The 21,914-nt window shown below is 45.1% G+C and overlaps 1 protein-coding gene across 5 annotated transcripts in view; it reads left to right on the top strand.

The window, feature by feature from the left end:
- CTBP1 (C-terminal binding protein 1) overlaps positions 1 to 21,914 on the top strand; it is a 496,367-nt gene that overhangs the window by 202,353 nt on the left and 272,100 nt on the right. For all 5 annotated transcript variants that reach the window (XM_069744905.1, XM_069744907.1, XM_069744909.1 and 2 more), the window contains exon 2: positions 5,183 to 5,342. In XM_069744905.1, the coding sequence (XP_069601006.1) occupies positions 5,285 to 5,342 (58 nt within the window). In that variant the 5' untranslated portion in view covers positions 5,183 to 5,284. The remainder of the gene's footprint in view (positions 1 to 5,182; positions 5,343 to 21,914) is intronic.

Raw genomic sequence — 21,914 nt, forward strand, 5'->3', positions numbered from 1 at the left:
AGACGTGGATATCTCTGGAATAAAAGATCGGATCACAGCTATCAAGGTGTCATTTTATTCAGCTTCCTATGACCTACGTGTCCATATAGACAGCTTAGGAGGGGTGATCCTACTGACGTATTCCCTTTAAGTAATTAGAATTAAGGCACATAATAGCAATGTAAACTTTGAAATGGTGATGGAAGAATACCGACTCGTGGACTTCTACTGATGTTTTTACTGACAGTGACAAGTCATAAGATTAGAGAAGTCAAAACCTATAGTAAGCCCCATACTGAGAAACATCTACAGCTACCTCTTTGCGTCCTCAATCCATCTGTAGACCATAAGACATCTGTAGATCATAGGAAAAAAAAGTTGTAAAAATACCCTATGTAAATATTCCCTTACAATACTCCGAAATATGCATTTATAAGATTGGGTTTCCTAGAAATTGTTTAAAGCTAATTTCTATAGGCTTCTCCTAATGGTGGACAAAAATGTATACTGGGTATGGATCTTATTGAGTTCTGAAGGCTGTCATTGACATTTATTGGGGTTGTCATTTGTCTTTTGTGTTTTTGACAGCAAAAATAGCACAGCAAACTAATCTCTTCTTGTTATCCAAAATCAGGAACCAATGACAAAAAGGAGCATAGCATTAACAGAGCCTTAAAGAGGACCTTCACTTGTAATAAATAATTAATACATATTTTTTTAACCTGGTGTAAATGCCGCTGTTCTCCTGAATCCGGCGTTGTTTTTCATTTTTTCCTGCGCCTCTCCATTCCAGAGATATGGCCCCTTTTTCCTGGTATGTAAAACCCATCTTGTTAGCTAAGTAGGTGTGGGCCTCGAAACACACCAACTGAGAAGAGTCAGTGACCACGCCCAGTTTTCTAACAAAACTAGTTTTGCATACAGAGAAAAGGAGGCCATATCTCAGGACTGGAGAGGTGCAGAAGCAAAAGAAAAACAACGCCGGATTCAGGAGAACAGCAGCATTTACACCAGGTAAAAAAAATTACATTTTATGGCAAATGACAGATCCCCTTTAAGGGGGTTTTCCCATAAACAACATGTATCACCTATACAAGGTGGGATAGTACATGTGTGAGCAGTGATTACCCAGGTAATAATTAATCTTGAGAACAATGAGGCCCAAAATCTCCTGTGTGAATGGAGTAGTAATGAGCATGTGCGACCACCACTCCTGGATTAATGATCGCACATGCTCACTTCTGCTCCATCTAAACAGGACATTTTTGTGATCTGTGGTGGTTTTAGCGATCGGACCTCTGATGATCATACTTTTGGCACCAATCTTGTCCTATTTCTGCACATATTGCCAATATAACAGATTGATTGACCCTTCTATAAACTTTTTTTTACCCCACTCTAAGCAAATTGTATGGGGACCGAAAGGTTCTTAACATACAGTCAGATAACAGGAGAAATGTGACCATGTTTAGTGAAACCCTGCCATCACTAGATCTGGGAATTTATATACATATATATTATATTATATATATATACTGCTCAAAAAATAAAGGGAACACTTAAACAACAGGATATAACTCCAAGTAAATCAAACTTCTGTGAAATCAAACTGTCCACTTAGGAAGCAACACTGATTGACAATCAATGTCACATGCTGTTGTGCAAATGGAATAGGCAACAGATGGAAATTATTGGCAATTATCAAGACACACTCAATAAAGGAGTGGTTCTGCAGATGGGGACCACAGACCACATCTCAGTTCCAATGATTTCTGGCTGATGTTTTGGTCACTTTTGAATGTTGGTTGTGCTTTCACACTCGTGGTAGCATGAGACGGACTCTACAACCAACACAAGTTGCTCAGGTAGTGCAGCTCATCCAGGATGGCACATCAATGCGAGCTGTGGCAAGTAGGTTTGCTGTGTCTGTCATTGTAGTGTACAGAGGATGGAGGCGCTACCAGGAGACAGGCCAGTACACCAGGAGACGTGGAGGGGGCCGTAGGAGGGTAACTACACAGCAGCAGAACCACTACCTCAGCCTTTGTGCAAGGAGGAACAGGAGGAGCACTGCCAGAGCCCTGCAAAATGACCTCCAGCAGGCCACAACTGTGCATGTGTCTGCACAATCAGTTAGAAACCGACTCCATGAGGATGATCTGAGTGCCTCACGTCCACAGATGGGGGTTGTGTTCACAGCCCAACACCATGCAGGACACTTGGCATTTGCCACAGAACACCAGGATTGGCAAATTCGCCACTGGTGCCCTGTGCTCTTCACAGATGATAGCAGGTTCACACTGAGCACATGTGACAGACGTGACAGAGTCTGGAGATGCCGTGGAGAGCGATCTGCTGCCTGCAACATCCTTCAGCATGACCAGTGGGTCAGTAATGGTGTGGGGTGGCATTTCTTTGGAGGGCCGCACAGCCCTTCATGTGTTCGCCAGAGGTAGCCTGACTGCCATTAGGTAACGAGATGAGATCCTCAGACCCCTTGTGAGACCATATGCTTGTGCAGTTGGCCCTGGGTTCCTCCTAATGCAGGACAATGCCAGAGCTCATGTGGCTGGAGTGTGTCAGCAGTTCCTGCAAGATGAAGGCATTGAAGCTATGGACTGGCCCGCCCGTTCCCCAGACCTGAATCCGATTGAACACATCTGGGACATCATGTCTCGCACCATCCACCAATGCCACATTGCACCACAGACTGTCCAGGAGTTGGCGGATGCTTTAGTCCAGTTCTGGGAGGAGATCCCTCAGGAGACCATCCGCCGCCTCATCCGAAGCATGCCCAGGCGTTGTAAGGAGATCATACAGGCACGTGGAGGCCACACACAATACTGAGCATCATTTCCTTGTCTTGAGGCATTTCCACTGAAGTTGGATTAGCCTGTAACTTCATTTTCCACTTTGATTTTGAGCATCATTTCAACTCCAGACCTTCGTGGGATATTAGTTGTGATTTATGTTGATCGTTTTTAGGTTTTATTGTTCTCAACACATTCCACTATGTAATGAATAAAGGTTTACAACTTAAATATTTACCGAAATTCAGTGATATCTAGGATGTGGGATTTTAGTGTTCCCTTTATTTTTTTGAGCAGTGTATATATATATATATATATATATATATATATATATATATATATATATATATATATACTTCATGTATTCTTTTCTGCAGAACACTGTAGCGTTCGTTCGTCATTTTTCCGCAGCCGATGTGATTTCTTCCTGAGTAATGTGTCCTTGAATTGGCTGCACAAGCTTTTATGTATTGAGTGCTGATATTTTCTGTCATTGAAATATTAAGATGTAGAACTAGTAAATGGTCTTCTGTCTTCCGCTAACAGCCGCTGCAGAATAGAAAAAAAATGCGCAAATGCTCAGAAGACTCTCCAGCTTTTTATCCACCTTTTAATAATTTTTTTTTATTGTACTTCATAACATAGAATTGGAGTACAGAAAAGAGCAATCTGCCCATTGTTTTGGTAGAAGAGGTTCTATAACATTAGTTTGTTATCGGAAACGGCACCGCAAGGTATTGCAGCATTCACGTTAATGAAGCTAAGCTGCAATATCAGACACGGCCTGTGGATAATGGTGGCGCTGTTTCTATAAGATAGTAGTCTAATCTCATACAATTGAAGGATTCTGTCTTTTTGCTCTTAGAATTCTTTACAATTTGATCTAGAATTATAAAAATGGATAAAACTGCACAACCAGTCTATGCTTTCTGTCTTTTATTTATGTCCCCCGCAATAATTCAGTTCTGTCTCTCCCTACCTTCCACCATTGCAGGACTGTCAGGTTTCCTGAGACATACTGATAGCCACGCGTGCCGCGTTCTCAGGCAGATGAGCGCCTCCAAGCACAACAAATGTGATTATGTCTAGTACTCCGCTCCCTTTTAATAACTTAAAAAGAGTGTTCAAAGTTTATGATATGCCATCATCAAAGGGAATCTTTCCGCAGGTAATGAAAGAACAGTATGATGTAGGGGCAGAGAGCCTGATTCCGGTGATGTATCATTGACTGGACTGCTTGGTTCAGTTTTGATAAAATCCCTGTTTTTTCTGTTGTAGATGTAGTAGTGCTATGAATGCTGGGCTGTGTATAACCCCACCCACACCAGTAATTGGCAGCTTCCTGTGTACATCATCAGCAAGCTGCCAATCAGTGGTGGGGGCGTGGTTACACAAATTAGCTGGACTGTCTGGCACGTGACACCTAGTTCAGTAGTGATAATTTCCTACTAATAAAGCACTGATTGTATTGAAAGCTGCTGAGCAAGTGACTCATCACTGAAATGAGGCTCTCTGCCCCTACATCACAATGCTTTAATCTAAAAAAAAATCTGTTGACAGATTTCCTTTAAAGGGTAATAAAACACCATGCTGCAGTGCTGTTTCAGTGACCATTTTATGCTCCTTTTGAAGCTGCTTTCAACTGCTGCTCTGCTAGACCCATGTACTATATTCAAGCATTCCTAGTATGAGACTTTCTCTGTCTGAGGATGGAAATAGTGAACGGAGAGACTCAGAGAAGGAATATGCTGTTCACAGATTGTGTGATTATAGTGTGCGGTTCTATCCGAGCAGCAGTTCTCTACTGGTCCATACACCACTCTTAGTACAGTGAGATGGACATATAGATTTATTATTGATCTTGTATAATGCTCTGGGTGAGAGCACTTCCAAGTGGTATACAGAGCGATTGATGGTGGTACCAGGACCAAGACACCCAAACTAAGCTGTTTTGAGCTGCAGTACCAGACAGTGTGTATGGTTCTGTATCTTTGTAAAAAAAACTGAAGGGTAATCTCAATCAGCTGATGGGATGGACTGGGGCTGCTTGGCGTTAGACCCTATAAATTGGAATGAATAAGAGAATACATTATCAATACTACGGTATAGGACTTTCCCTGTCTGAGAATATGGTTGAAGAACAGAGTGGCTCAGATAGGGAAAATCCAGTACACGGTTTCAGTATGTCTATGGATGTGTACACCACTCTCACTACAGAGCAGTGTATGAATCTATAGACGTACTAGTCCCAGGACACCAGGCTTGGACATAACTCACATATTTTGATACTAACTAAACCTTGGTTAGATAAAATATATTATCATGACCCATAGGTTATACAAGGCCGAGGAGTTGACATTATTGGCATTAATATTTATCTATTTTTTTTTCAGGTAATTTTCTTCTTGGGAAATAAGGTTATATTTTCTGCGGTGGACTATCCTTGAACCAGTGGTGGAAAACTGCCTGGGGACAACTGGTGGTGCCCAAGTCTCATGTCTCTCATGGACAAACACAAAGTGAAACGCCAGAGATTAGATCGGATATTTGAAGGTGAGGATCTCACATTTTCTTCAGAAAATGTTAATTTAAATTTGCAATTAACAGAATAATTATTTTAGGAGCAACATTTAGAGATATTGCATGTTGACCAAATTGTGCACCTAAAAAAATAGCTTTGCCAGAATCCGGTCAGTTCACCTTCTGACGCCATCTAGGATCCTTCATGATGGCTGAAACAGTCCTCAGTGTAGTATCCCACGTACTGAAAGCTGATACTACAAGTCTCAGGGTTTGAAGGATAGATATCAGGCTGAGGAAGGCAAAAAATGTAAATCAGTCAGGAGGGTGGACTTGGGGTCTATAATGTTCACTTCAATGATCAGAAAATGGAGAAAAAGAGAAATCGAATTGCAAATAGTACTGGTGCACTCATGGAAAGTGCTACACCCAAGACATCTGGGAGGCTCCCAGAAAAAGAGGAGACCTTCTGGAAGAGTTGGAATATCTTCTGGACACCATGAAAGCCCTTAGAAATCAGGATTTGTGCTTGATGGCATGGTGTTTCTTCCTCTTATGGGGTCTCGGTATCCATCTGCACTTCAGATGGTGCAAAACAGTGTTGCAGAAGGGGTATGGTCTGTAAAATATAGGCACAGTTCTGCCAAAAACAATTTTGCTCCTAATCAGATTCCCTCAGGGCCGCTTACAAAAGTTGGCAGATGTGACCAAGGAGTAATCACCAGAATGCTTTCTCAACATGTGTTCTAAAAATGTCCTCCTGATCTGCAAGGGCTCTTTTTTTTTATAGGGTGTAATAGGATGTCCTTCTTGGAGATCTAGGTGGACTTTGGCCTTTGAGATTATCACAACCCCACACTATTCAACTTTCCTCTTCTGATCAAACAAAATGTCATATTTCAAACCTATGGGACGTTGTCCGGTAGTCTGCGATCATGTAGAAGCTCACTTACTTGGTGGTTACACAATGTAGGCACAAACACATGGTCGTTACAGTCCGTGGTATCAAACTTGGCATTTTCACTGAGACACGTTTTTTTAAGATTGTGTTCACAAAGTGGCTCAATGTAGAGCAGCTCGAGATACTGTGAATTATCTCCTATATCTCTTTTACTAAGCTACTTCATGGGCAATATGAGTCCACGACAAAGTTCTGGCCTGATTTAATATCTTGATCCAACTGATGAAATCGAGGAGACCATATTGGATATTGGTGAAGGTGTAACCAGATTGATGAACACAAAAGTTATTTTTGCCTGTAAACGGAATCTGTCAGTAGGATCAACCCTCCTAAGCCGTCTATATGTGCACACAGGTCATAGAAAGTTGAATAAAATAATACCTTGATATCTGCGATCCGATGTCTTATCCCCGAGAAATCCACATTTTCCTTAATATGCAAATGAGATGTTTAGATCTATGGGCCAGACATAGATCTCCACGAGAATCTGCCACCATAACGTAAAAGAGGGGTGTTACAAGTGTGAGACATGTAATGACTGACAGCATGCCAGTGATTACATGTCTCACACTGGTAATTCCCACTTTTATAAGCTCTGGAGGCACATTCTTGGGAAGATCTATGTCCGGCCCAGAGATCTTATCAGCTCATTTACATAGCAAGAAAAATGTGCATTTCTGTGGAAATAAGACATCGGATCGCAGATATCAAGGTGTTGTCACGCCGTTAACGGCGTTAAAGGAGCAGGACGGCATACTGGGACCCGCACCTGTCTCTGCCACTATAATGGGGCCCAGGCTTTCCCTTATCTCAGGGGTACCTATGATGGTTAGGAGGCCTGAGCCACCAGCGTGTCCCTGTCTCCTGAGCAGGCCCTATCAGTGGCCCCCTCTCCCCCCAAGGGAGGTAGACTGCACCAGTGTATAAATACAACAATTAACAGGGTATACAGACAAGATAACTGAAAGTCTCAAACTCACCAAATGCTCACTCAACCACAGAGTAAACACAGAGAAGGGAAGAGAAGGAAAAAACTAGGAAGGAAAACAGGTTTAACATGGAACCAAAACAGCAGACACCAATCTCTGTAAATAAACATCCAAGCTCCTAATACCACGCTCCTTCAACCTCCAAGCCAGGCAGCAGAACTGATCACTGACAACAGTTGTAGACAAAGCTGAGTCTATATAGGAGTGCAGATTACCAAAACCAAATCAGCTGAGAGACATAGCTCTCAGTAACTTCAGTAACAAGGTTTAACTCCTGCCCTGCTGGCACAAGACAGCCATATCAGAATTCAGGAGAAGAGCTTCTGTTCATCGTGTGTGAATGAGGCGATAAAGGGGCAGGACGGCATACTGGGACCCGCACCTGTCTCTGCCACTATAATGGGGCCCAGGCTTTCCCTTATCTCAGGGGTACCTATGATGGTTAGGAGGCCTGAGCCGCCAGTGTATCCCTGTCTCCTGAGCAGGCCCTATCAGTGGCCCCCTCTCCCCCCAAGGGAGGTAGACTGCACCAGTGTATAAATATAACAATTAACAGGGTATACAGACAAGATAACTGAAAGTCTCAAACTCACCAAATGCTCACACAACCACAGAGGAAACACAGAGAAGGGAAGAGAAGGAAAAAACTAGGAAGGAAAACAGGTTTAACATGGAACCAAAACAGCAGACACCAATCTCTGTAAATAAACCTCCAAGCTCCTAATACCACGCTCCTTCAACCTCCAAGCCAGGCAGCAGAACTGATCACTGACAACAGTTGTAGACAAAGGTGAGTCTATATAGGGGCGCAGATTACCAAAACCAAATCAGCTGAGAGACATAGCTCTCAGTAACTTCAGTAACAATGTTTAACTCCTGCCCTGCTGGCACAATACAGCCAGGTCAGAATTCAGGAGAAGAGCTTCTGTTCATCGCGTGTGAACGAGGCCTAGAGCGCTGCGGTTCTCTGGAACCTCTCTGTGGTGGTAGCCCCGTGACAGGTGTCATTTTATTCATCATTCTATGACCTGCGTGTCCACATAGATTGCTTAGGAGGGTTCATCTTACTAGCAGATTCCCTTTAAATGGCGTACAGTAGTTACGGTAGGTGAATTTATCTTATTGGACCATATTTCCCTTTAAATTATGTAGTTATTGCTAAGCAGTGACATGCTATGAACTTAATATTCCTGCAATTTCTCTGCTTATTCTCATGTGCTACTTATCTGTATAAATGTGAGATTTATTGCACGTTTCATCTATAATATTCATCACGGCGCCGTAATTGAATTTGCAGAATTTTACACAAAATGAATATCAAGTTGCAGCTGAAATTCTAATTTAATATGCATACATTCTCCAGATAGAAAATAAACAATGAAAAAAAAAACTGGGAAAAATAATTATTCCAGACTGCTGTCTACTCAACTGAGCCATGAAAACGTGTCATTTGAAAAATTGCATATTCTTCGAAAATGAATGGCTTTGTTTTTTTATTCTCCTCCATTAATATAGCATCAACATATTACACAGTGCTGTTCAGAGAATTCGCCAATCCGTCCCTCTGCCTGTCCCAGTGGAGCTTACAATCAAATTTATCAAGCTCCGGTGCATGAATACTCGAAAGACTAAGACTAATTAACACTGGGGTTTCGCACTGCAATATTAATGAAAAGTGCGCTGGAGTAAGAGGTGCACACCCTCTTCATGAATATGGCGCCTCGTACAACCGGCGGGGGTCTCCGCCAGGAGGTCTACATTTTTGGCATAATTTAGAAAAATTATGATCAATCTGATGGTCGGATTCCACCACGTTCTGTCCAGTACCAGCTCTGCCAACCTTGGATGAAGCTGTCTCGGGACTGGCGTAAAAACGGCAAAAGTCGCAAATTCTATGATAGAAAACTTGAGAAAACTCATTGATAAATTGGGGCCTAAATTCTCAAACTGTACAGGTACACTGCCATAACTTTAGGGCAGGGGTGTGCCACCTTTCGTGACCTAAAGGTCAGTGTATCGGATTCTTGTATTTTTAAGGGAAATAATAAAACTAAAAAAGGGTATTGTAATGCTGGATGAGGGAGCAGCTAGGTACACAACAACGGGAAGAGGGCGAGGAAGCTCAAACACTAGGAAAGGGGAAAGTGGAGGCCCCTAAGCCTATCTGACAACACCGTGACTCCCCTAACGTCCCTATATAGGTTCTGCACTAGTGATGAGCGAATATACTCGTTACTCGAGATTTCCCGAGCACGCTCGGGGGTCCTCCGAGTATTTTTTAGTGCTCGGAGATTTAGTTTTTCTTGCCGCAGCTGAATGATTTACATCTGTTAGCCAGCATAAGTACATGTGGGGGTTGTCTGGTTGCTAGGGAATCCCCAAATGTAATCAAGCTGGCTAAGAGATGTAAATCATTCAGCTGCGGTGATGAAAACTAAATCTCCGAGCACTAAAAAATACTCGCAGGACAGAATAAGCAATGACATCAGTGACTCACAGGTGATATCTTCTCTAATCGTAATAGTTTCTCCTCCTTATCTTCTCCATCCGGACCAGACCGTTACAACGACTTCTCCCAGTTGAAATGCCTTTGGCTGTTTATTTTAATAATAGAATCCCAAACTCTAAGGCTATGTGCACACGTTCAGGATTTTTCGTGTTTTTTCGGCCGTGTTTAAAAAACGCATACATAAGCATCCCATCATTTTTAATGCATTCTGCAATTTTTGTGCACATGTTCATTAATTTTGCGGATTTTTGGGGTATCTACAGTTGTGCTCAAAAGTTTACATACCCAGCAGTATTTTTGCTTTCTTGGCCTTTTTTTCAGAGAATATGAATGATTACACCAACACTTTTTCTCCACTGATGGTTAGTGGTTGGGTGAAGCTATTTATTGTCAAACTACTGTGTTTTCTCTTTTTAAATCATAATGACAGCCCAAAACATCCAAATGACCCTGATCAAAAGTTTACATACCCTGGTGATTTTGGCCTGATAACATGCACAGACGTTGACACAAATGGGTTTGAATGGCTACTAAAGATACCATCCTCACCTGTGACCTGTTTGCTTGTAGTCAGTGTGTGTGCATAAAAGCTGAGTGAGTTTCTGGGATCCAGACAGACTCTTGCATCTTTCATCCAGCCACTGACGTTTCTGGATTGTGAGTCATGGGGAAAGCAAAAGAATTGTCACTGGATCTACGGGAAAAGGTAGTTGAACTGTATAAAAAAGAAAAGGGATGCAAAAAGATATCCAAGGAATTAATAATATCAGTCAGCAGCATTCAAACTGTGATTAACAAATGGAAAATCAAGGGCTCTGTAAAAACAAAACCACGGTCAGGTAGACCAACAAAAATGTTGTCCACAACTGCCAGGAAAATTGTTTGGGATGCAAAAAAAAACCCACAAATAACATCAGCTGAAATACTGGACTCTCTGAAAACTAGCGGTGTGGCTGTTTCAAGATGCACAATAAGGAGGCACTTGAAGAAAAATGGGCTGCATGGTCGAGTCACCAGAAGAAAGACATTACTGCGCAAATGTCACAAAGTATCTCGCCTACAAAACACAAAACAATACAGAGACAAGCCTCAAAACTTCTGGAACAAGGAAATTTGGAGTGATGAGGCCAAAATTGAACTTTTTGGCCACAATCATAAACGTTATATTTGGTGAGAGGTCAACAAGGCCTATGATGAAAGGATCACCATTCCTACTGTAAAGCATGGAGGTCGATCACTGATGTTTTGGGGATGTGTGACGTACAAAGGCACAGGAAACTTGGTGAAAGTCGAAGGAAAGATGAATGCAGCACGTTATCAGCAAATACTGGAGGCAAATTTGCACTCAAGAGCCCGGAAGCTGCACATGGGATGTTCTTGGATGTTCCAACATGACAACAATCCAAAACACAAGGCAAAGTTGACCTGTCATTGGCTACAGCAGAACTTTTGAACAAGGTCATTTGGATGTTTTGGGTTGTCATTATGATTTAAAAAGAGAAAACTTTGACAATAAATGGCCTCACCCAACCACTAATCATGGAGAACAAGTTTTGGTGTTATCATTCATATTCTCTGAAAAAAAGGCCAAGAAAACAAAAATTCTGCCGGAGTATGTAAACTTTTGAGCACAACTGTATATGGAGGTGTTTTTTAGCCATCATATGGTATTTTATGCTATATGGTGCTTATACAGTGTAGGATACTTTGCAGGTCACCATTTTTCTTTAAAATGACCCTGCCGGTGTGGAACTGTTAAAGGGAACCTGTCGTCAGATTTTTAGACTCCAAAGTAGCATCATCACAGTAAAGTACCAGTAATGATCATTATTTTCATACGTTTGCATTACAAATCCCTGTCTCTGTTGTCTTGTAATCCGTCAGTGGATTCTTATCTAAATGTGCTCACAATTGAAGGGGCTTGGTCTGCACTTACAGTTCTCTGGCTTCTTTCTCCTCCCAGCGCCGGCCTCCTGCCAGTGATTGACAGGTCACTCTCCTGAGTGACCGGCTGCCCCGGCCTATATCTCAGACACGTGCCATCATTCCTTTGGTGGCGCATGCTCTGTATCGTTCCGAGGTTTCGAAAGCTGGACTTTTCATATGTGCATGGGCCGCCCCTTGGAATGACAGCGCCTGCTGAGATGTTTGTCTTTGTGACTGCTGCCTGACTTCCCGGGTGGGGGGCGATGCATGAGCTGATGGATATCCTGACTCTCACAACCTCAGCAGGACCTTACGTTTCATACGCTATCCCCCAAAATGAAGGCACCTGCGTGAAATTTCGGCCGGGATGGACAGGTGGCAGAGATTTGTGACTTGTCAATCACTGGCAGGAGGTCGGCGTCGGGAGAAGAAAGACGACAGAGCTGTAAGTGCTGATGGATGGATTACAAGAAAACATGGATTTGTACTATGTGAGTAATATGTGAGTAATCATCAGGACAGGCAATTTATCATGATGATTACTCTGGGGTTTAAAAACGTGCTGAAAGGTTCTTTTAAGTGATTTTTTTTATACGGCACTATTATGTGGACACTGTAAGGCAGTGTTATAAGGATAACTATATGGCACTATAATCTGGACAGTATTTTCAGACTGTTGTATAAAATTCGACAGGCTCCCCAATTTTTACAAACAATTTTTTATTTTTGAACCTAGAGATTCTTGAGCTTTTCTCGTGCCCGTACTCTACTCTACGTGCGGATGACTGCAGTTGAGTTCTTCCAATATCTACATCTCGTTCTTTATTGACCGGGTGATGAGATTACCGACGCCGTTATGTAGTTTGCTTTTCTCATATTGCGTGTTATGTATTGGAAAGTTGGAAAAGAAAAACATCTGACAGATGTGCTGCTCCGAAGTTTTACATTCAAACGTCATTACCCTCCCGACAACACAGGCCTCCCAGACAAATGGTGTCCATTCCCAAAATCACATTAGGACATTTCATAGACGCAGAGGGGGTGAAGTCATACAGAATAGTCATTCATGGTTGAACTTAATCCTTTTCTTGCCTCCAGAGAAGAGAAATTGACATTTCCCATCTATCGCTGATATCCTTGCATCTATCCCTAGATGATGGCGGCACAAAGCGTGCGTGGTGTGGAATCACTCTACGTTGGGGGCAACGTTGGGGGAGTGAGATTCGCACCTGTTTTGATATTGGATCCTCTCTAGGAGGTTTTGCTGGTGTAATAGCGAGAGGTGTAAAGTTACTGTCTAGAGTGAAGGGTAATTTCCTCCCGGGGCCACAAAATTTGCACTGTGAGTATGCAAAAATATTACACAAGCTATGTCCCCTTTTTTGAGCCTCTGCATATCCACCATGTGGTACTGACTTAAATCCCCACAATTCCCCAAAAGGATGGACTTTGATGCCCTGACGGACCCCTATAAAGCTTTTACAACACTTATGATACTTACAGACATCGGTTACTAAAATAGCCCCAATCTTAGGGTTACCCAAAGGAGGGTATGAACTCACTTTTGGATTTAGTTTATGCCCACATTTGCTGGAATTATTTCTTAAAATTCAGGACAGTTCTGATAAATCCAGGACTGTTAGCAGTTATGCTGATAGAGCAAAATATCTGAGTGGGACCCTAACCAGGTAACCTTTAGTACAACTATTGTGTCGCATCCTAATAGTGGATGTCAGAGAACCACAGCAGATGACCGCAGGGTTACCAAAAGAAATCTCTATACAAAGACCAACATTGATATTACCGCTATATGGTGACCATATTGTGGTAGATATCAGATCTGCAGAATGTGTGATAGATTACAATACAGTGATTGATGGTGACTTACCACTGAAGTCCTTCCTGGTGGAATCATTCACTTTTCCCTTCTTTTCCATCGGGCCCAGACCGACATGACAACTTCTTCCAGCCTGGACTTAGCTGCAGAGATTACAATAAGGACACATCTGACTTCTCATATTTCCAGCCCCGTACCCATCTATTCCCAACCTGCACAAACTCCTCATCCTACTGATACCCCAATGCTGAGCCGCTGCTGCCATATGTTTCCCTATTACTGCACCTGCTGTGTGTTACTGTGTGTCCTCTAGATAGTGAAACAAACCTCTAGAATATATCAATGCCCTATGTAAGTTCCCTAGAAAATGCTGCCCACATTTGCCCCTTAGAAAGTAATATTGCCCTGTGTGCCCCTTTGACAGTCATAATAACCAGAGTGCCTCAATAACAATTAGTGTCTACTTAACATTTAATAATGCCCCGAGTCTCCCCCCTGTACAGCTCCCCTATACACAGCATGATGCTCTCTTATACACTGTATAGTACCACCAACACAGTATACTGACCCCTTGGTGGCTCCCCAAACTTTTTGATAGCCCCTATGCTGTATAATGGCCCCCATATAGTATAATGCACCCCATAGTCCTCCATACAGTATAATGCACTCTCCATAGTCCTCCATACAGTATAATGCACTCACCATTGTCCTCCATACAGTATAATGCACTCACCATAGTCCTCCATACAGTATAATACACTTCCCATAGTCCTCCATACAGTATAATGCACTCTCCATAGTCCTCCATACAGTATAATGAACTCTCCATAGTCCTCCATACAGTATAATGCACTCACCATTGTCCTCCATACAGTATAATGCACTCACCATAGTCCTCCATACAGTATAATACACTTACCATAGGCCTCCATACAGCATAATGCACTCCCCATAGTCCTTCATACAGTATAATGCACTCACCATTGTCCTCCATACAGTATAATGCACTCACCATAGTCCTCCATACAGTATAATACACTTCCCATAGGCATCCATGCAGCATAATGCACTCTCCATAGTCCTCCACACAGTATAATGGACTCCCCATAGTCTTCATATAGGATAATGGATCCTCCATATTCCTCCATATAGTATAATGCACCCCATAGTCCTTAATATAGTATAATGCACTTCCTATAGTCTTCAATATAGTATAATGCACAGCCCATAGTCCTCTATACAGCATAATGCACCCCATAGTCATCAGTGTAGTATAATGCACTAACCATAGGCCTCCATATAGTATAATGCTCTCTATAGTCCTCAGTATAGTATGATACCCTCCCCATAGTCCTCTATATCAGAGGTGTCAAACTGCATTCCTCAAGGGCTGCAAACAGGTCATGTTTTCAGGATTTCCTTGTGTTGCACAGGTGATAATTTAATCACCTGCACAGAATGATTCCAGAACCTTGTGCAATGCTAAGGAAATCCTGAAAACATGACCTGTTTGCAGCCCTCGAGGAATGCAGTTTGACACCTCTGCTCTATATAGTCTAATGGACTCCCCATGTGCCTCCATATAGTATATGCACTCCACATAGGCCTCTATATTGTAATTCGCTCCCTATAGGCCTCCATATAGTATCTTCACTCCACATAGGCCTCTATATAGTATAATTCACACCCATAGGCCTCTATATAGCATAATGCACTCTGCATAGGACATAATGCTGCGCGCACTGATGCAGTTAAAAGTAGCAAAGCTGCCCCCCAATTGCTATGCTGCTGGCCGTGAGTGTTTCTCCCTCAGAGACAGGCAATGCTTCTCTTATGGGTCCAAACAGGTGGGCTTGCAGCATTTCGCAAACTTTTTAGTGAAAATTAAACTTTACTTTTGTTGTGTCACACCTGAAGAGGTGGATCCTCTAAGCCCTTCCTCTGTATGAGCAGTATTAGTGCAGCACATGCAGGTGGCACTGGCACAGCAGAACACTCAAATTGGATCAACTGGACACCAGTGACTTAAGTAGCTGAGCTAGCATCCACGATGAAGCAAAGTAGGCACCACAATGATGCACAGTCGACAAAGAAATATGGAACTGATGCAGCAGAGTTGAGTTTGTAATGATTAAAGTGTTGTAAAAGCAGAGTAGCAGAGGTAAACAACAGAGACTGATTTAGCAGTGCTGGCACCACAGAGGAGCAAAGCTGAACAGCCGAGACAGATGTAGCATTATTGGAATGACAGAGGAGCAGAGCTGAACAGCCGAAACAGATGTAGCATTGCTGGGATGACAGAGGAGCTGAGCTAAACAGCGGAGACTGATGTAGCAATGCTTGAACCACAGAGTAGTGCTGCTGAACAATGGAGACTGATGTAGCAGTGCTGAAACCACAGAGGAACAGAGCTGAACAGTGGAGACTGATGTAGCAATGCTTGAACCACAGAGTAGTGCTGCTGAACAATGGAGACTGATGTAGCAGTGCTGACACCACAGAGCAGTGCTGCTGAACAGTGGAGACTGATGTAGCAGTGCTGCAACAACAGAATTGCTGAACAGTGGAGACTGATGTAGCAGTGCTGAAACCACAGAGGAACAGAGCTGAACAGCCGAGACTGATGTAGCAATGCTTGAACCACAGAGTAGTGCTGCTGAACAATGGAGACTGATGTAGCAGTGCTGAAACCACAGAGCAGTGCTGCTGAACAGTGGAAACTGATGTAGCAGTGCTGAAACCACAGAGTAGTGCTGCTGAACAGTGGAGACAGATGTAGCAGTGCTAGAACCACAGAGTAGCAAAGCTCAACAGCGGAGACTCATGGAGCAGTGTTGGAACACAGAAAAGCAGAGAGATGGTTCCCAACATGACATAATTTTGGATGCCAACTGCCTGAAAACTCAGGCAGCGGTCCTAGACCGGACTAAATGGCCCTAGAAGTCGGCACACCCGATGTGCAATAGGGCAGACGGGCCCAGAACCAGGTAAGGGTTGATGCTGGAGCTAAAACAACAAGTGCCCAAAAGAAGGAAGAATTCCATCTAATGTATCTGATATATATGGCGCCTGTGCTCTTTTTACCTCTTTTACACTGATGTATCTAAGGGTGGTTTCACACTTGCGTTTTTGTCTGCAGCGTTTTTTACCAAAAAACCACATGCGTTTTTTTCCCTGTATTTAACATTGAAAACGCATGCGTTTTTTGGTGTACGCGTTTGCACGCGTTTGTGAACGCATGCGTTTTTTTACTGCATGCGTTCATTTTCTAAAATGCAACTTGTAGTATTTTGAGGGGCGTTTTTTTTTTACCAAAAAAAACGCATGCGTTTACATGCGTTTTTTTTGGGGACAAAAAATGCATTGGAGTCAATGGGGACGCATGCGTTTTTTTGGACATGCGTTTGCATGCGTTTTTTTGACGCATGCGTTTTTTTTTAAAAGATTGAATTAACTGTAGATAAGGTTGTCTAGACACTGATAAGCCTCCCCCATAGCAGCAGGGTTATAAAAGGAAGGTTGGGGGAAGTTTCTGGTCACTTCTCATCAGACTCCAAAGAAGACAAGACCCTGCCCGGACGCATTGTTGGACAAGACCCAGAGCAATGTGAGTATATCCTAGCCAATGCATTCATTTTCAATTTTTTGGATCTACATGTCCTAATTTCTTCTATTTTTTTCTTTCAACATGCATCAGAATGTCTTCTGCGGAGTCTTTATCTGATGAGGAGTTCCAGCCACGTCAATCAGAAGTGGATCACGTGAGCGAGGTAAGTTTTTTGTCCGTCAGCTTGGTAAGTATTGACTGTCACATCGACACATGAGGCAATTTGATTTTTTTTATTTTATAGAGCACTTCAACTGAGGGACAGACGGAGCAGCGGAGTCAAGGTCCGGTGGGAAGACGGCAGCGGGTATGTATACCAGGCAGACTGTCCTTATTGTAATATTCTTGAATCTTCCTTTCTGTACCCTTGTTTTTCTTTACATTTTTCTTGTATCATCCTTTTCTGAAAGTTGTCTTTCATATTCCTGCCCTTTCTCATCTTCGTGTCTTTTTTTTTTCCCAATGTGGTTGAGCAAACTTAAATGATTTTCTTTTAATTTTAGGTTTCACAACGGGACGATGACCGGATTGATAATGACCTGCTGATCACTCTGGTCCAGGAGCGAGTCCCGTTGTGGGACAGCCGGGATCCACAGCACGCCGTCAATAGTGTTCTCCGTCGTTTGTGGAGTGAGGTGGCCCAAGCGTTGTGGGATGGCTGGGAGAATTCCCCGCCACGGGTCCGTAATGCATTTGGTAAGTATTGCACGGCAGTGTGAAGCAACAGACCTTGGCCATGCTCTCTTGACTGTGTGTGATGAAAGAAACTTTTCGTAGTTTCTGTCATCACACACAGTCACGAGAGCACGGCCAAAAGTCCTTTTTCTGACCATTATATTTTATTGTTATTTCACAGTGGACAAAGTAAGAACACGTTGGCGTTCCATGAAGGACCGCTTCAACAAGGACCTGCGTGCAGAGAAGAGTGCAGCTAGTGGTTCTGGAGCAAGGCACCGGCTGTACAAATACCACCGTGTGCTGGCCTTCCTGAGACCGGTCCTTCTCATGAGAACGTAAGTATTTCTCACATGCTTCCGGTTGTATTGCATTGAGATAATCTGTCATTTTTAATTCCACAGGATGTACCGTCTTGTTATATTTTGGAATTAATTTTCTGTTTTCTTTTTTCACAGAACACACTGCACGACTGTCGCCACAGGTTCTGGAGCGGTCCTTCAGCCGGCAGCCACGGACCCGTCCCAGCCATCCAGCAGCGCAGCACCAGGTGGGTCTTCCACACTCACTGGAGAACAGGGGGCTGGCCCATCAGGTCTTCCCCTTTCGCAGTCCTCTTTCGCTGCACCCATTTTTGCGGGCTCATCCCGGCAGCGACAGTGGGCTTCGGATAGGTCCCTCATGCCCGAGTTTTTGCACTTGAGCTCGGTTTTACACGAAGCTATCAAGGCTTTAGGTGACAGAATGGATGTGTCCCATAATCTCTTAGATTGCCGCATCCAGGATGTCGCCAAAAGCGTTGATCAAGTGAAAGCCGACTTCCAGAAGCCAGCTCATCATTTTTTTAATCAAATCCAACAGGGCATGTCGGAACACCTTAGCCCTGATCTCCAGCTGAGTGTGATGCAGGCCTGCAATGTTGCTTTTGTGCAGGCTATGCAGCAGAGTCAGAGTCGTAATGTGGCGGCATATCCAACTGTGCCGTCACTGTCACTATTGAACACCATTCCTACCTCTGCTGCATACCACTGCACGGCCACCTCTATTCCATCCACAGGTGTACTTCACTACAGCGCCAACACGATGACGAGTGCTGTTGGACATCCCACCGCCACCACCGTGACAACCGCTGCTCCGCCTTGGACCTCCTCCGCTGACACCACGATGACGCAGGACCCTGGCGTGGCTTATCAGCCCGGCCCCCTCCCGATGCAGCAGGACCCATCCATGCCATATCGGACCGGCCCACCCCCGATGCAGCAGGACCGAGGCCTGGCATATCGGACCGGACCCACCCCGATGCAGCAGGACCGAGGCGTTTCTTTCCGGGCAGGACACCCTCCCATGCAGCAGGACCCAGGCCAGGCGTATAGGACGGCCCACCCCCCCATGCAGCAGGACCCAGGCATGGCGTATCGCACCGGGCCCCCCATGATGCAGCATTACCAAGCCATACCTTTCCGGGCAGGACCCACCCCGATGCAGCAGGACCCATCCATGACTTTATGTTCCCCCCCACCAGCAATGCAGCAGGACACTGGTATGGGCTTTGTTTCCCCCCCCCCCCCAACGAGGCACCAGGATCCTGGGAGGGTTTTTGTTTCCCCCCCCCCCCCCCAACGAGGCACCAGGACCCAGGCGGGACTTTATCTTTCCCCCCCACTACAATGGTATTGGACTCAGACATTGCCGAGCGCTCCACAATGGAGACGGACTGTGTAATTGTGGAGCCGGGTCCTGATGTGTCTCCCGCCCACACTTTACAACCTGGCCCAAGAAGACTTCCCCCAACCAGGAAAACCCAACGGAAAACAGACAAAACGCATAAAAAACAAAAAACTTTGATTATTCCTCCCCCATCACCTACCGATGTGTCTCAACCTTCCAGTGTGTCTCAAGCCCCTCATGTTTTAAGCCCCATCCCCGAACTTCCTGACCCTTCCAGTTTTATTGCCCCTTCTCCTGCCACCTCTGCCTCCTCCACGGTGAGCCAGGCTTCAGTTCTCAACACCCCCCGGTTACGTCACTCTACCCCAAGCCGGCGTGGTACAACCCGGCGCGGTACCAAAAAACAAATTTGGTTGTGTTTCCTCAATAAAAAAAAATTTATTTGCAACAATTACCGTATATACTCGAGTATAAGCCGAGATTTTCAGCCCAAATTTTTGGGCTGAAAGTGCCCCCCTCGGCTTATACTCGAGTCACGGTAGCGGTGGGGTCGGCGGGTGAGGGCGCTGAGGCATACTTACCTAGTCCCAGCGATCCTCGCGCTGTCCCTGCCGTCCCACGGGCTTCGGCGCTGCAGTTTCTTCCTCTCTTCAGCGGTCACGTGGGACCGCTCATTACAGAAATGAATAAGCGGCTCCACCTCCCATAGGGGCGGAGCCGCTTATTCATTTCTCTAATCAGCGGTGCCGGTGACCGCTGATAGAGAAAGAAGCTGCGGCACCGAAGACAGGAGGGGACAGCGCGAGGATCGCCAGGACTAGGTGAGTATAGCATATTCACCTGTCCTCGTTCCAGCCGCCGGGCGCCGATCCATCTTCCCGGCCGGCTCCTCCATCTTCCCGGCGTCTCTGCTCTCTGACTGTTCAGGCAGAGGGCGCGATGACGCATATAGTGTGCGCGGCGCCCTCTGCCTGATCAGTCAGAGCAGAGACGCCGGGAAGATGGAGGCGCCGGAACGAGACGCCGGGAGCTGCAATCAAGGGAGGTGAGTATGTGTTTTTTTTTCTTTATTGCGGCAGCGGCGGCACAAATTTATGTGGAACATCTATGGGGCACAGTGAACGGTGCAGAGCACCGTATATGGCACAGCACAGCTATGGGGCACAGTGAACGGTGCAGAGCACCGTATATGGCACAGCACAGCTATGGGGCACAGTGAACGGTGCAGAGCACCGTATATGGCACATCTATGGGGCACAGTGAACGGTGCAGAGCACCGTATATGGCACAGCACAGCTATGGGGCACAGTGAACGGTGCAGAGCACCGTATATGGCACAGCACAGCTATGGGGCACAGTGAACGGTGCAGAGCACCGTATATGGCACATCTATGGGGCACAGTGAACGGTGCAGAGCACCGTATATGGCACAGCACAGCTATGGGGCACAGTGAACGGTGCAGAGCACCGTATATGGCACAGCACAGCTATGGGGCACAGTGAACGGTGCAGAGCACCGTATATGGCACAGCACAGCTATGTATGGGGCACAGTGAACGGTGCAGAGCACCGTATATGGCACAGCACAGCTATGGGGCACAGTGAACGGTGCAGAGCACCGTATATGGCACAGCACAGCTATGGGGCACAGTGAACGGTGCAGAGCACCGTATATGGCACAGCACAGCTATGGGGCACAGTGAACGGTGCAGAGCACCGTATATGGCACAGCACAGCTATGGGGTACAGTGAACGGTGCAGATCACCGTATATGGCACAGCACAGCTATGTATGGGGCACAGTGAACGGTGCAGAGCACCGTATATGGCACAGCACAGCTATGGGGCACAGTGAACGGTGCAGAGCACCGTATATGGCACAGCACAGCTATGGGGCACAGTGAACGGTGCAGATCACCGTATATGGCACAGCACAGCTATGGGGCACAGTGAACGGTGCAGAGCACCGTATATGGCACAGCACAGCTATGGGGCACAGTGAACGGTGCAGAGCACCGTATATGGCACAGCACAGCTATGGGGCACAGTGAACGGTGCAGAGCACCGTATATGGCACAGCACAGCTATGGGGCACAGTGAACGGTGCAGATCACCGTATATGGCACAGCACAGCTATGGGGCACAGTGAACGGTGCAGAGCACCGTATATGGCACAGCACAGCTATGGGGCACAGTGAACGGTGCAGAGCACCGTATATGGCACAGCACAGCTATGGGGCACAGTGAACGGTGCAGATCACCGTATATGGCACAGCACAGCTATAGGGCACAGTGAACGGTGCAGATCACCGTATATGGCACAGCACAGCTATGGGGCACAGTGAACGGTGCAGAGCACCGTATATGGCACAGCACAGCTATGGGGCACAGTGAACGGTGCAGAGCACCGTATATGGCACAGCACAGCTATGTA

Source organism: Ranitomeya imitator, chromosome 1, assembly GCF_032444005.1.
Source record: "Ranitomeya imitator isolate aRanImi1 chromosome 1, aRanImi1.pri, whole genome shotgun sequence".
Lineage (NCBI taxonomy): Eukaryota > Metazoa > Chordata > Amphibia > Anura > Dendrobatidae > Ranitomeya > Ranitomeya imitator.